The sequence below is a fragment of the Bos grunniens genome, chromosome 16, assembly GCF_055505025.1.
Source record: "Bos grunniens cultivar Pamir isolate PY7600 chromosome 16, Bosgru_T2T1.0, whole genome shotgun sequence".
Classification (NCBI taxonomy): domain Eukaryota; kingdom Metazoa; phylum Chordata; class Mammalia; order Artiodactyla; family Bovidae; genus Bos; species Bos grunniens.
Genome location: NC_141180.1, coordinates 75,875,370 through 75,888,482, shown reverse-complemented (window position 1 = coordinate 75,888,482; position 13,113 = coordinate 75,875,370). Strand labels below are relative to the sequence as shown.

At 35.2% G+C, this 13,113-nt stretch overlaps 1 protein-coding gene across 8 annotated transcripts in view; it reads left to right on the top strand.

Annotated features, from left to right (window-relative positions):
* Positions 1-12,532, top strand: part of KCNT2 (potassium sodium-activated channel subfamily T member 2) — a 431,812-nt gene extending 419,280 nt beyond the window's left edge. For 5 of the 8 annotated variants that reach the window (XR_015143756.1, XM_086345575.1, XM_086345574.1 and 2 more), the window contains 2 exons: positions 1,565-1,649; positions 9,917-12,532. Coding sequence is in view for 4 of the 8 variants with exons in the window: in XM_086345575.1 (XP_086201701.1) it covers positions 1,565-1,649; positions 9,917-10,028 (197 nt within the window). In the remaining 4 variants the exon portion in view is untranslated. The remainder of the gene's footprint in view (positions 1-1,564; positions 1,650-9,916) is intronic. The other 3 variants (XR_015143755.1, XR_015143754.1, XR_015143752.1) reach the window with 2 other exon arrangements.
* Positions 12,533-13,113: the final 581 nt, after the last annotated feature.

Below are 13,113 nucleotides of genomic sequence, written 5' to 3'. Positions count from 1 at the left end.
GGATGCCTAGTTAATTTGAATTTCAGATAAACAACAAATGATTTTTAGTACAAGCATGTTACATTCAATATATGGTATATAAATATGCTTAAACTTGTTAATTGTTAGTCTGAATTTCAGATTTCACAGGGCATTCTCTATTTTGCCTGGCAACCTTATCCCCATGGCAGGATACAATTCCTTGTGTCTGCCTTGGGGTTATGCAATTGAATATATTCCTTTATTTGAATATTAATTTGATAATCTCATGATTATAATAATTTTACTGGCAAACTTACTGGAAGCTTCAATTATATTGCAGTTTAACTGCCTTGTAAGATAAGGATTTTTATTTATAGATTTAAAAATGTCACATCTGCATATCAACTTGAAAGATCATAACTGAAAATACTATCTTTCACAGTCCAATGACAGGTTTCTAGTTAGAAGCACGTTGTGGTAGATATTATTTTATGAAAATAATATATATTTTCCAGTGTAGAAAATTATTAGAATCATATGTATTGGCCTAAAAATTATCTTTAATTTTATGCAGTTATTTTCATGTTGATCTATCCCTATTGGTATGAAATATAGTTTTAGATTTTTGGATGAAACTGGAAAATTTAATACCACTTTTAGGAGCCAAGCTTATCTTAACCGAAGTAGCTAGAGAGGACTACGGCTCTAGAGCAGGTTTTGATACAGTGCCCTTCCAGCTTAAAATCTTTACCCTTGGGAGGATTAATGTTTATTGACTATGTATCCGCAAGCCTCTGTATTTACACCTTCTCATAGCCTTGGAAACTATAAAACCTCAATCCCAAAGCTGTTTTCTTTTCCTTTCTAATGTCAAGTCAACTCTCCAAACTTGAAGTCTGATGATGTCTTCAGAGTGAATTGACAAAACTTAGAGGGCATAGCTGTTTATTTTTAGAATATAAATTGTTTTAGGGAAAAAGCAAATGATCCAGTGGTACACTCCCCTTGAAACTTACAGTTAAATCTGATCCACAGAACTCTGCATTCTTCCAGAATACTACCATTTTATATCAGACATATTATGTAAGGAAGTCAAATGTACTTAGGGTTTTCAAGCTATTTAGATACATATCTGTTGTGTTTTTTAAAACACAATGTCATTAGATGATTTTTTCTGCAGTATTTTCCATATGAATGCTCCTGTCTGGGATGGCCATCTATAACCACATTTTTTTATAATTATTAAAGCATAGCAAATCAAGTAAACATCTTGTCTAGCCATTCCTGTAATAGAAATACTTTTTTAGACTTACAAAAAGCATTAGCGTAATAGCTTACAAGGTAGCTTTTAACTGTGGTTGTTGTGAACAGAATTAGATACTTTATTTTTTAACATCTATTAGAATAAAAAATGAGTACCTGTCAGATATTTCCAGTGACAGTAATTTGAAAATAGTCGAAGTTATATAAACAGTCATGCTGTGGGCAAAACTATAGCAAGTTATTATTGACAGCTATGTGGTTTGAAGGTAAGATGCTCTGCAGTAATTCCCATAATTTTCTGTAAGTGGTATAACTAACTTGGCATTTATTTATCTTCTAGATGAAATGAATGATCATCAAAATACCCTGTCCTACATCCTGATAAACCCATCTCCAGACACCAGACTGGAGCTGAATGATGTTGTGTAAGTTGATGTAGCTCACATAAGGCTTGTATTTTCAGAAAACCACAGATTTATTTAGCTTTATATTTTTATTTCCCCATAAAGCCTCATATTATTCTTGTGATATAAATACTTAGAAAATCAGAGTCTAATTTTGGTGTTCAATAAACAAATGCATTTTGTGCACTGCATTGTGTATTGCTGTGTGTCGTACTATACAAAAGCATCATAGGATGGTAGAGGTATAGAAGACAGCTTGAATTTTGTTTTCAATATACTGAGCACATATACATTTGGACAAATGATAGAAAATCTGTGGAATAAAAAGAAGAAAGAAGTTCAAAGGAAAACCTAAAATATCCCACACTAGCTAATTCTAAATCCCTTAGACTTTTCAAAGCCAGGGTAAAATTGGTCAAAATCTTTATGAGGAAAGGATCTATGGTAGTAATTTGTATTATGCATGTTTATAAAAGTGTTAAAGTGCTGCTTTAAAAGTGTGATCTATATAGCATGACTTTGTCACAAGAGTTAGATCAGATCAGATCAGATCAGATCAGTCGCTCAGTCGTGTCCGACTCTTTGCGACCCCATGAATCGCAGCACGCCAGGCCTCCCTGTCCATCACCAACTCCTAGAGTTCACTGAGACTCATGTCCATCGAGTCAGTGATGTATTCCAGCCATCTCATCCTCTGTCGTCCCCTTCTCCTCCTGCCCCCAATCCCTCCCAGCATCAGAGTCTTTTCCAATGAATCAACTCATGTGAAGACATGAGGTGGCCAAAATACTGGAGTTTCAGCTTTAGCATCATTCCTTCCAAAGAAATCCCAGGGCTGATCTCCTTCAGAATGGACTGGTTGGATCTCCTTGCAGTCCAAGGGACCCTCAAGAGTCTTGTCCAACACCACAGTTCAAAAGCATCAATTCTTCGGCGCTCAGCTTTCTTCACAGTCCAACTCTCACATCCATACATGACCACAGGAAAAACCATAGCCTTGACTAGACGAACCTTTGTTGGCAAAGTAATGTCTCTGCTTTTGAATATGCTATCTAGGTTAGTCATACCTTTCCTTCCAAGGAGTAAGCGTCTTTTAATTTCATTGCTGCAGTCACCATCTGTAGTGATTATGGAGCCCAGAAAAATAAAGTCTGACACTGTTTCCACTGTTTCCCTATCTATTTCCCATGAAGTGATGGGACCGGATGCCATGATCTTCGTTTTCTGAATGTTGAGCTTTAAGCCAACTTTTTCACTCTCCACTTTCACTTTCATCAAGAGGCTATTTAGTTCCTCTTCACCTTCTGCCATAAGGGTGGTGTCATCTGCATATCTGAGGTTATTGATATTTCTCCTGGCAATCTTGATTCCAGCTTGTGTTTCTTCCAGTCCAGCGTTTCTCATGATGTACTCTGCATATAAGTTAAATAAGCAGGGTGACAATATACAGCCGTGACGAACTCCTTTTCCTATTTGGAACCAGTCTGTTGTTCCATGTCCAATTCTAACTCTTGCTTCCTGACCTGCATACAAATTTCTCAAGAGGTAGATCAGGTGGTCTGGTATTCCCATCTCTTTCAGAATTTCCCACAGTTTATTGTGATCCACACAGTCAAAGGCTTTGGCATAGTCAATAAAGCAGAAATAGATGGTTTTCTGGAACTCTCTTGCTTTTTCCATGATCCAGCAGATGGTGGCAAGTTGATCTCTGGTTCCTTTGCCTTTTCTAAAACCAGCTTGAACGTCTGGAAGTTCACGGTTCACATATTGCTGAAGCCTGGCTTGGAGAATTTTGAGCATTACTTTACTAGCGTGTGAGATGAGTGCAGTTGTGCAGTCGTTTGAGCATTCTTTGGCATTGCCTTTCTTTGGGATTGGAATGAAAACTGACCTTTTCCAGTCCTGTGGCCACTGCTGAGTTGTCCAAATTTGCTGGCATATTGAGTGCAGCACTTTCACAGCATCATCTTTCAGGATTTGGAATAGCTCAACTGGAATTCCATCACCTCCACTAGCTTTGTTCATAGTGATGCTTTCTAAGGCCCACTTGACTTCACATTCCAGGATGTCTGGCTCTAGGTCAGTGATCACACCATCGTGATTATCTGGGTCATGAAGATCTTTTTTGTACAGCTCTTCTGTGTATTCTTGCTATCTCTTCTTAATATCTTCTGCTTCTGTTAGGTCCATACCATTTCTGTCCTTTATCAATCCCATCTTTGCATGAAATGTTCCTTTGGTATCTCTGATTTTCTTGAAGAGATCCCTAGTCTTTCCCATTCTGTTGTTTTCCTCTATTTCTTTGCATTGATCGCTGAAGAAGGCTCTCTTATCTCTTCTTGCTATTCTTTGGAACTCTGCACTCAGATGTTTATATCTTTCCTTTTCTCCTTTGCTTTTCCCTTCTCTTCTTTTCACAGCTGTTTGTAAGGCCTCCCCAGACAGCCATTTTGCTTTTTTGCATTTCTTTTCCATGGTGATGGTCTTGATCCCTGTCTCCTGTACAATGTCACAAACCTCATTCCATAGTTCATCAGGCACTCTATCTATCAGATCTAGGCCCGTAAATCTATTTCTCACTTCCACTGTATAATCATAAGGGATTTGATTTAGGTCATACCTGAATGGTCTAGTGATTTTCCCTTTCTTCACAAGAGTTAAGCATGGATTAAATGAGATAGTGTTTTTCTAAACTCAGGAAAGAAGGCATCATTGTGAGTTACTCTGATTATAAAGATGGAGGACTTGAACTAGACTCTTAGGGTAGATAGGATTTGTGCAGGTGGAGAGGAGAGATCATTCCAGAACATGGAGGTGGCTTGAGAAAATGCAGTACCTAGGCATCACATAATGTGTGCCAGCTGGCAATACTACAGAGCCTAGTGTGACCAGAGTAAAAGCTTTGTATTGTTAGCATTTGCATTGCTAATAACTAGTTAAACATGATATTCAGTTCAGTTCAGTCACTCAGTTGAGTCCAACTCTTTGTGACCCCATGGACTGCAGCACGCCAGGCTTCCCTGTCCATCACCAACTCCTGGAGCCAACTCAAACTCTATTGAGTCTATTGAGTCGGTGATGCCATCCAACCACATCATCCTCTGTTATCCCTTTCTCCTCCTGCCTTCAGTCTTTCCCAGCATCAGGGTCTTTTCAAATGAGTCAGTTCTTCACAGTATTGGAAACATATTAAACCTGATTTTGGAAGGACCTTAGATTAGAAAATAAAGAATTTATACTCAATCTTCTAGGTAATAAGAGCACTTGGTTATATGAGCAAGAAAGCAGCACAATTTTAGAAAAGTCATTTTGACAGCTGTTGATGTAAGCCTAGGAAAGAAATTCCTTATGAGAAGCTGCCCCCAAGATCCAGGGTTCTAAGGTGTTTCTAGACCAAGGCCTGCTTACACAAGGTAGTTAACTCCAGATTGTATTAGTGACATAAAACCAATGCCAAAGATTCAAAAGAATTGGTGGGTGTTAGGTCCACAGGATGTGTATGCCTATAACCAGGAAAATAAGCAATAAGGCCAGTGACTAGGAAGTGTGAGGACATTCTGTGATGCAGAGCGTAAAGTGGATCCATGCCAAGTGGTTTAGAACTAAAGTTGGTATTAACAATATGCTACCAGTTAGAAGCTTACTTGTAGATGTTGCCAGTTTTCTGGGAGATTTCAGCTGGGATTGAAAGGGTTCATTTTTCTTTTTCTTCTTTTTTTGAAAGAGCTGTCTAGGAAGCAATGGAATTGATTGGCAGGATGGAGATAAGATTCTGTCATAACATCTGGATGAGGGTTGTAAAGGCAAAAGCCTATGGAATAAATTTATGGAGGCCAAGTGTAAAACTTGTTCATTGTTCTGGGAATTGGAAAATAATGGCTCTCACATGGTTTTAAGAGTTAGAATCTATGTGGTTGCAAACAAAAAAAAATTACTCTTTAACTGAAACAAGTTAAGATGGTGAGGCACTTTTCCAAGCAGAAAAGAGCAGTCTTTGGGTGAGGAGGAGAGAGAGATGAGGAGCTGGGGTTTCGATGCATTGTTCAATGCGCTAATAAAAATGTCTAGAAAGCTTAGGGGGATATAGTTCTGAGCTTTGGAAAGAAGCTAGTTCTACGTAGAAATTAGTTATTTTTTCATCTTCTAAATGAATGAAACTTAAAAGAATTATTTTTTTAAAAGATAAGATACTTAAAGAAGAAAAAGAAGAATGAATGTTGGCCTATTGAGTAGTAGTACTCAGTTTTAGGGCCAAAAGACGAATGTGCTTCAAAAACTTCTCAGAAAAATAACATCAGCAGAAGTAACTCTGACCCAAAATCAGTGTGAAAGGATTTTATATAAGGCATCAAAGATACAGCTAGCAAGTATAATAATGTCTTTTTTTTTTCCTTTTTGCCATCTGATAGTTAACATATTAGAACTTTGAGGAATCAGATGATGATAATTCCAGCTGCTAATTGTCTTAAGGCAGCTGTTATATCCAGTAGTGATAATGAATTTATGGAGCACTTTAAGTTAGATGAAAATATCTTATTTGTGATGCACCTGGCTTTCAACTGTGCATTCTGGAGACTGCACTTCGTATGTAATTAAAATATGATAAAACTGCTCTGTTTTTCTTGTGTCCATATTTACACATATCTTTCCTTCTTTGATCCATAAAATCAGGCAATTTTTATTAGTTATCCAGTCTGGCATGTAGTCCCAACTTTTGTATGCCTCTTTTTCAAAGTTTCAATTATACATATATTTTTAAATTAATCATACCTTATTTTGATTTCATAACAAGTCATAAGTTTTTTGAGACTAATATGATTATTTTCCATGATTATATGTCATGAAATGTTAAGATCATGTTAACCTTTTGAGTATATGTACCTCACCTTCTATCAAATAGATTTTGTAACTCAAAATAATTCCTAAAACTTTTAAAAACTCAAACATAAAAATAAAATATGGATGTTACAATATATATAGGAAAAATAGGCATGGGATTTTCTGCCTTTTAGATACTATTATGTGTATTAGTTTTAAGCTTAAACATCAAATTGACTACTATTTAAAAAAAAAAAAACTTCTTTGCCATTCTCTATATTTTGGGCATTGAGATAATTAAATTTTAGGATAACTGGAGCAAAAAAAAAAAAAAGCTACTGTGACAAGATGTACAAAAAGCACATTGAAGAAATTTGTTTTATTAGACTCATAAGTTTAGTAGTGATTATAATATGGAAGGGGACTTTTGCAGCCAAATCAATGAATTCAGGGGATAACAGATTATACCCAAACTATTTATGGTTTTCTAAAGAACCACATTCAAAAGTTCGTTTTAATTGAAGGCACAACATTAATTTGATTCAAAGAACCATGAATCACAAGATAATATGGCAATAAAAAGTTTAATGGGCACTGTTAGTTTTCTTCATTGATCTACCATGCTATTGATATTCACAGTAATTATACAGCAGGTGCATGGATAACAAAATCCAGTCAATAGATCCAAGCATGTGAATTTCAACTTTCATTTAAGAGAAAAAAATAAGACTACAGTGCTTTAAATTGCTCTTCTCATTTTCATTAAAGGACATCAGTTCAGTTCAGTTGCTCAGTCCTACCCGACCTTTTGTGACCCCATGGACTGCAACATGCCAGGCTTTCCTGTCCATCACCAACACCTGGAGCTTCCTCAAGCTCATGTCCATTAAGTTGGTGATGCCATCCAACCATCTAATCATCTGTAAGCCCCTTCTCCTCCTGCCTTCAATCTTTCCCAGTATCAGGGTCTTTTCCAATGAGTCAGTTCTTTGCAACAGGTGGCCAAAGTATTGAAGCTTGAGCTTTAGCATCAGTCCTTCCAATGAATATTCAGCACTGATTTCCTCTAGAATTGACTGGTTTGATCCCCTTCCAGTCCAAGGGAATTTCAAGAGTCTTATCCAACACCACAGTTCAAAAGCATCAATTCTTCAATGCCCAGCCTTCTTTATGGTCCAACTCTCACATCCATACATGACTACGGGAAAAACCATAGCTTTGACTATACAGACCTGTGTTGGCAAAGTAATGTCTTTGCTTTTTAATATGCTGTCTAAGTTGGTCATACCTTTTCTTCCAAGGAGGAAGCATCTTTTAATTTCATGGCTGCAGTCACCATCTGCAGTGATTTTGGAGCCCAAGAAAATAAAGTCTCTCACTGTTTCCATTGTTTCCCCATCTATTTTCCATGAAGTAATGGGACCCGATGCCATGATCTTTGTTTTTTGAATGTTGAATTTTAAGCCAGCTTTTTCACTCTTCTCTTTCACCTTCATCAAGAGGTTTTTAAATTCCTCTTTGCTTTCTGCCATAAAGGTGGTGTCATCTGCTTATCTGAGATTGTTGACATTTCTCCCAGCAATCTTGATTCCAGCTTGTGCTTCTTCCAGCCCAGCGTTTCTCATGATGTACTCTGCATAGAAGTTAAATAAGCAGGGTGACAATATGCAGCCTTGATGTACTCCTTTCCCAATTTGGAACCAGTCCATTGTTCCATGCCTGGTTCTAACTGTTGCTTCACATGCCTGCATACAGATTTCTCAGAAGACAGGTCAGGTGGTCTGGTATTCCCGTCTCTTTTAGAATTTTCACAGTTTGCTGTGATCCACACAGTCAAAGGCTTTGGCCTTTGTCAATAAAGCAAAGAACATCTATGATCCAATATTCATAAATATGTCCTTTAATTCGGACGTATTTATGAATATCTTCCTTTTGGTCTTTAAGAGAAGTACAAATCTTCATTATAGTTCCCACTTTTAAGTTAGTCTCTCCATTTATTTGTGTGACTCCTAACATTATTACAAAGTGATGAAATACTCATTGCATTTGCACCTGAACAAGACATTTTAGGAGCTGTGTTACATGTATTCACTTTCCACCTCACTTCCAAGTGCTCATGGCTTCCCACTGCCTCTAGAACAGGGATGGAAACTTATCCTGAAGCTGAAAGTCCTTCACTAGCATCTTTCTAGGTTCTTTTGTAAATTCATCTCTTGTCCTTTCCTGGTCTAACCTGTCCTCTGAAGTCAACTCATTTTCTCAACATCCCAAGGCCATCCCTGGGATGGAACTTTTTTCTCAGTCCCATCTCCACTCCACTTCTACCTGGAGTGACATCAACCTAACCCCCTCAATAAAACATTCCCCCATTGTCTGCTGTTCTTTTCATCTTTCTGTGGTGTTTGGAATTTCTTTTTCATCCTTTTATCTGCTTCATAAATTAAATCCTCTGCAGGGGTCAGAGAGTGTGGCTTTTCATATCCCCAGATCCAGCTTGTAGTCTAGAGAAGCTCAAGAAACAGATACTCATATCATTAGGCAGTTTGAAGTAAACCATGCTTCTTGAAACAAATTATAACATTGAAATGTGTGAGTTTGGCAGATGAACATTTACCTATTTATTAATAGAGTGAATTAAGGATAATTTTTTTGTCCAATTCCTTAATATAGCATAACCTGAATTTTAGGTTAATTAATTTAAAATATTATCTATGTATACTGTTCTTCATAGCATTTCTGAAATCATTAATTTTTTTAGAATCATAAAATATTTAAATTAAAATACTATAGAAATTATTTGATCAAATTACTAATAGTTATGAATGATAAAACTAAGAACAATCAAGTGATATAATCATGGCTAGAATTTAGGTCTCCTTGATAGAAAAATAGCCAAAGTAAAAAATAATAAATCAATATATTTAAAATGGATAACCAACAAGGACCTAGTGTATAACACATGGAACTCTGCTCAATGTTATGTGGCAGCCTGGGTGGCAGCTGGGTTTGGGGGAGAATAGATACATGTACATGTAGGACTGAGTCCCTTTGTTGTTCACTTGAAACTATCACAACGTTGTTAATTGCCTATACCACAATACAAAATAAAAACGTCAAAGGAAGAAAAAGAATGGATCAACAAAATACTAGAATAAAACATAAATGTTTGATAAGGTGAACATGGCGATGGATTGTAATTGAACGATAATGATTCATCATTCATCCATATTCATTTTCACAACGTTTTTAGGTATAGAAATAATACAAGCCCTGCAAAATTTTACAGACCAAATAAACTGCAAGTCCTTCCACCAACATTATATAAAGACAAGTTTTGATAACCATAAACACTAAACAAATAAACATAAACACTAAACAAATAAACTTTAAGTAACAGTCTAATGTGTCAGGGTGGATGAGCTTTGCCTTTAGTTGCTACTGCAGTCATTTACTTTGTTTTCTTTTATTAGATACTTAATCCGACCGGATCCACTGGCTTACCTACCCAACAGTGAACCCAGTCGAAAAAACAGCATCTGCAACACCATGGTTCAGGACTCTCGAGAGGAAACTCAGCTTTGATAAAAAGAAAATAATAAACTGTTTTTTTTTTTTCCCTCCAAGGATGTTGCTTGAAACAACTTTAGATCTTAGGAAAGAAAGAGCATTGCTGGCATGAACTAAACTAGATTGAAATATATCCAATTCTCTCATATTTAAAAAAATCTATTCTCCTGGAAGTATAGAGTATTTTGAAACTTGAAGTACTGCTTGTTGGTACTCCTCCTATTAATATTTGAAAGACATCAATGGAATGGTTTTGAAAACCTAAATCAGAACACAAAAATTTAAACCTGATGTTTCCTTGTTTGACAATGATGCAAACTGTAGAAGCCAATTTTTAAAAAAGTATTAAGGCTTTATGAAAGTAAACTAGAAATCTATGTTTGGTGCATCCCAATGAACATAAAAGATGGTTGCTCCTCTTAAAATTAAATGTGTCCTATTACAATGCTGTTCTATAAAAACAGCTCATCATACTGTGTCTAGTCTTCTCTACACAGATAAATTTATGTGGCTGACTTCTGTGTAAAAATCATAGTTTGCTTTAGAATATGAATCTTTCAGTCATTTTAACCTTTTTGTTGCCTTTTCATATGATATGATATCCATTTTAGAATTTGCCATGTTGACAGCATGTTTTATTACTCTGAAGAAATCAAAACCAACGAAAATAAATATTAACAACATGAAATTTTCCCTAACTTTATGTTTGACACACACTGTATGCCAAGAAAAGTATAAAAGCAAATATGTATTGTTCTCCTAACATATTGTTCTCCTAAGAGAATACCTAACATAGGGAAAATACTTGAAACACATTTGTCGACTTAAGTTTACTCCAAAAATTGAAGCTGCAATATTAAGTAATGATTTTCATTAAAATCTTGAGCTTTAACATTTTTTTATATATCTATATAGTATTGTTTCATTAGAAAGATACTTAAAAAGAAGCATAATTATGCTTTTTATAGAATACAAAGAATTTCAAAACATTAGAAGTCCTCCTTTATGCTTTTAGCATTAAAGTAATCATATTCCAAAAAATGCTATATCAAAATTTTTATCTAATTTAACTCTACTTTAACATTGTGCGGAAAACATGCAAAATAAAGATAGGTAGCTTGGGGGAATTGCCTGGTGGTGTAGTGGTTAGGCCTGTGTGCTTTCACTGCCAAGGGCCTGGGTTCTATTTCTGGTCAGAGAACTAAGATCCTGCAAGCTGTGTGGTGTGGCCAAAAAGAAAAGGCGGTTTCTGCCATTTAAATTTAATGCAGACCATACAAAATTGGACAGTTATAAAAGAAAAGTTGACCCTTGATGACTCCAGTGCTCTTACCTGTATTGCCTTAGTCCCCTTCAGAAACGGGTTGAAAAACACAGAGCTTAGTTTGCAAGGTAGTTGGAATGTGTTGTCATTCCCACGAAAGAGATACTGAAAAATTTTTAAAGATATTTTGCTCCAAATTTTTTTTCCTGAATTTTACTTTGAATTTTAATTCAGCAGAAAGTAGAACATTTAAAGCTAGAAAGGTGGTATCATTTCTTTACACAAAGAAGCAGATAAAAAGAAAATAGGATTAAAGGTAACAAATAAATAAAATCTAATATTCCCTCATAATTCTGTGAATATAAAATATAAAGTGTGAAATTATAGATTATAGCTATTGTATAATTTGGCTTTGAGTATATGAAATGCCTTTTTTGTTGTTGTTTTTGTTTAGTATTTTATATTACTCTCAGTTTAGAACAACATGAACACCAAGAATTTCCCCTAAAATAGGGAGACCCTATATTTAATTCTCTTTAACCAAACAAGGAAATAGAAACACAACTTAAAACAAAGATGGTATGCTTATACATGTGTATATGTTATAAACACAGGTGAAATACAGTTGACAAACATAGTCACATAGAAATTATAAACTGAAGGCAGAATTGAATTAATATATGTAATGGAGAACAATAATAAATTTAATGAATTTGTTTCATATTTGCACATTGAAATTTAAGTATGATGTTTCTTTGAGTTGTGATGTCTTTACCCATTACAGTTGTGTTTAGGAATAAATGTAAGGTTTTATGAAATTTTTTTCCTCCAATATCTCAAATTGAGTATTTTTGCATTATGACGGTTGCCAAGACTAGGGTTTTACTCTAGGTAGGGCCTGACTATATTTCCTATGAAAATAAAAAATGTGTTTCATAAATTTTAAAATAATTATTTTTGACTATGAACATTAATCCAAATTTAATATTTAACACAATTCAGATCAGCTTGCTATAATGATGATAGTTTATTAGTCTTTCTGTTATTTAAAAAATAAAAACACACTTATAAAAGCCTTTTAACAAATGGTTGCCTTTTTAAATTACTTACACTTGCACATGAAAATAAAATATGAACTCAATATTAGTTCTTGTAACCCTATGGGATTTGACTCTGTCTATAGTCTATGTACCATTTTGCTACCAGTTACATTGCTTTAAAATAAATAATAAAATTATTTCTGATGATGAAAACATTTATTTTGGCAAAACTTGAGTTGTGTAGACAAATTATATTTTAATTTGCCACAGTTGTATTTTTCCCTGTCACTTTAATATTTCAAAACCAATATCAACATGAAGGTGATATCACTGGAAAAGTTAGTGATAAATAAACAGTTGTTAAATTACTTAAGAAAAAAAGGACAGGAAAGACAGAGAGACAGAGGAGGAAGTGAACAAAGGGAAAGGAGGGAAAAATAGAAAGGGAAAGAGATGAAGAGAGAGAAAAAGAAGGAAAAAAAAGGAAAGGAAAAAAATAAAAAAGAAACACCAATGTAGGTGCCAGAAAAGAAAAAAAAAATTTTTTTTCTTTTAAAAACTAGAGGATAATGTCTCAAAATAGTAATTTAAAGGCCAGAGAAATTGTGCTTAGAGAAAACCAGTTTAAATGCAAAGCTAGACTTTTGGTCAGGGAAATGGAGTAGAAACTTTTCTCCCCATTACTTCTGGGTGCAGCTGAAAACCCTAGATATGAAACTGAGCAGCACCCTCTGGGCCTTCCTAGGGACAGACACACCATCCCCCATGTCCTAGGAAAACAATCAAGCAAGACAAA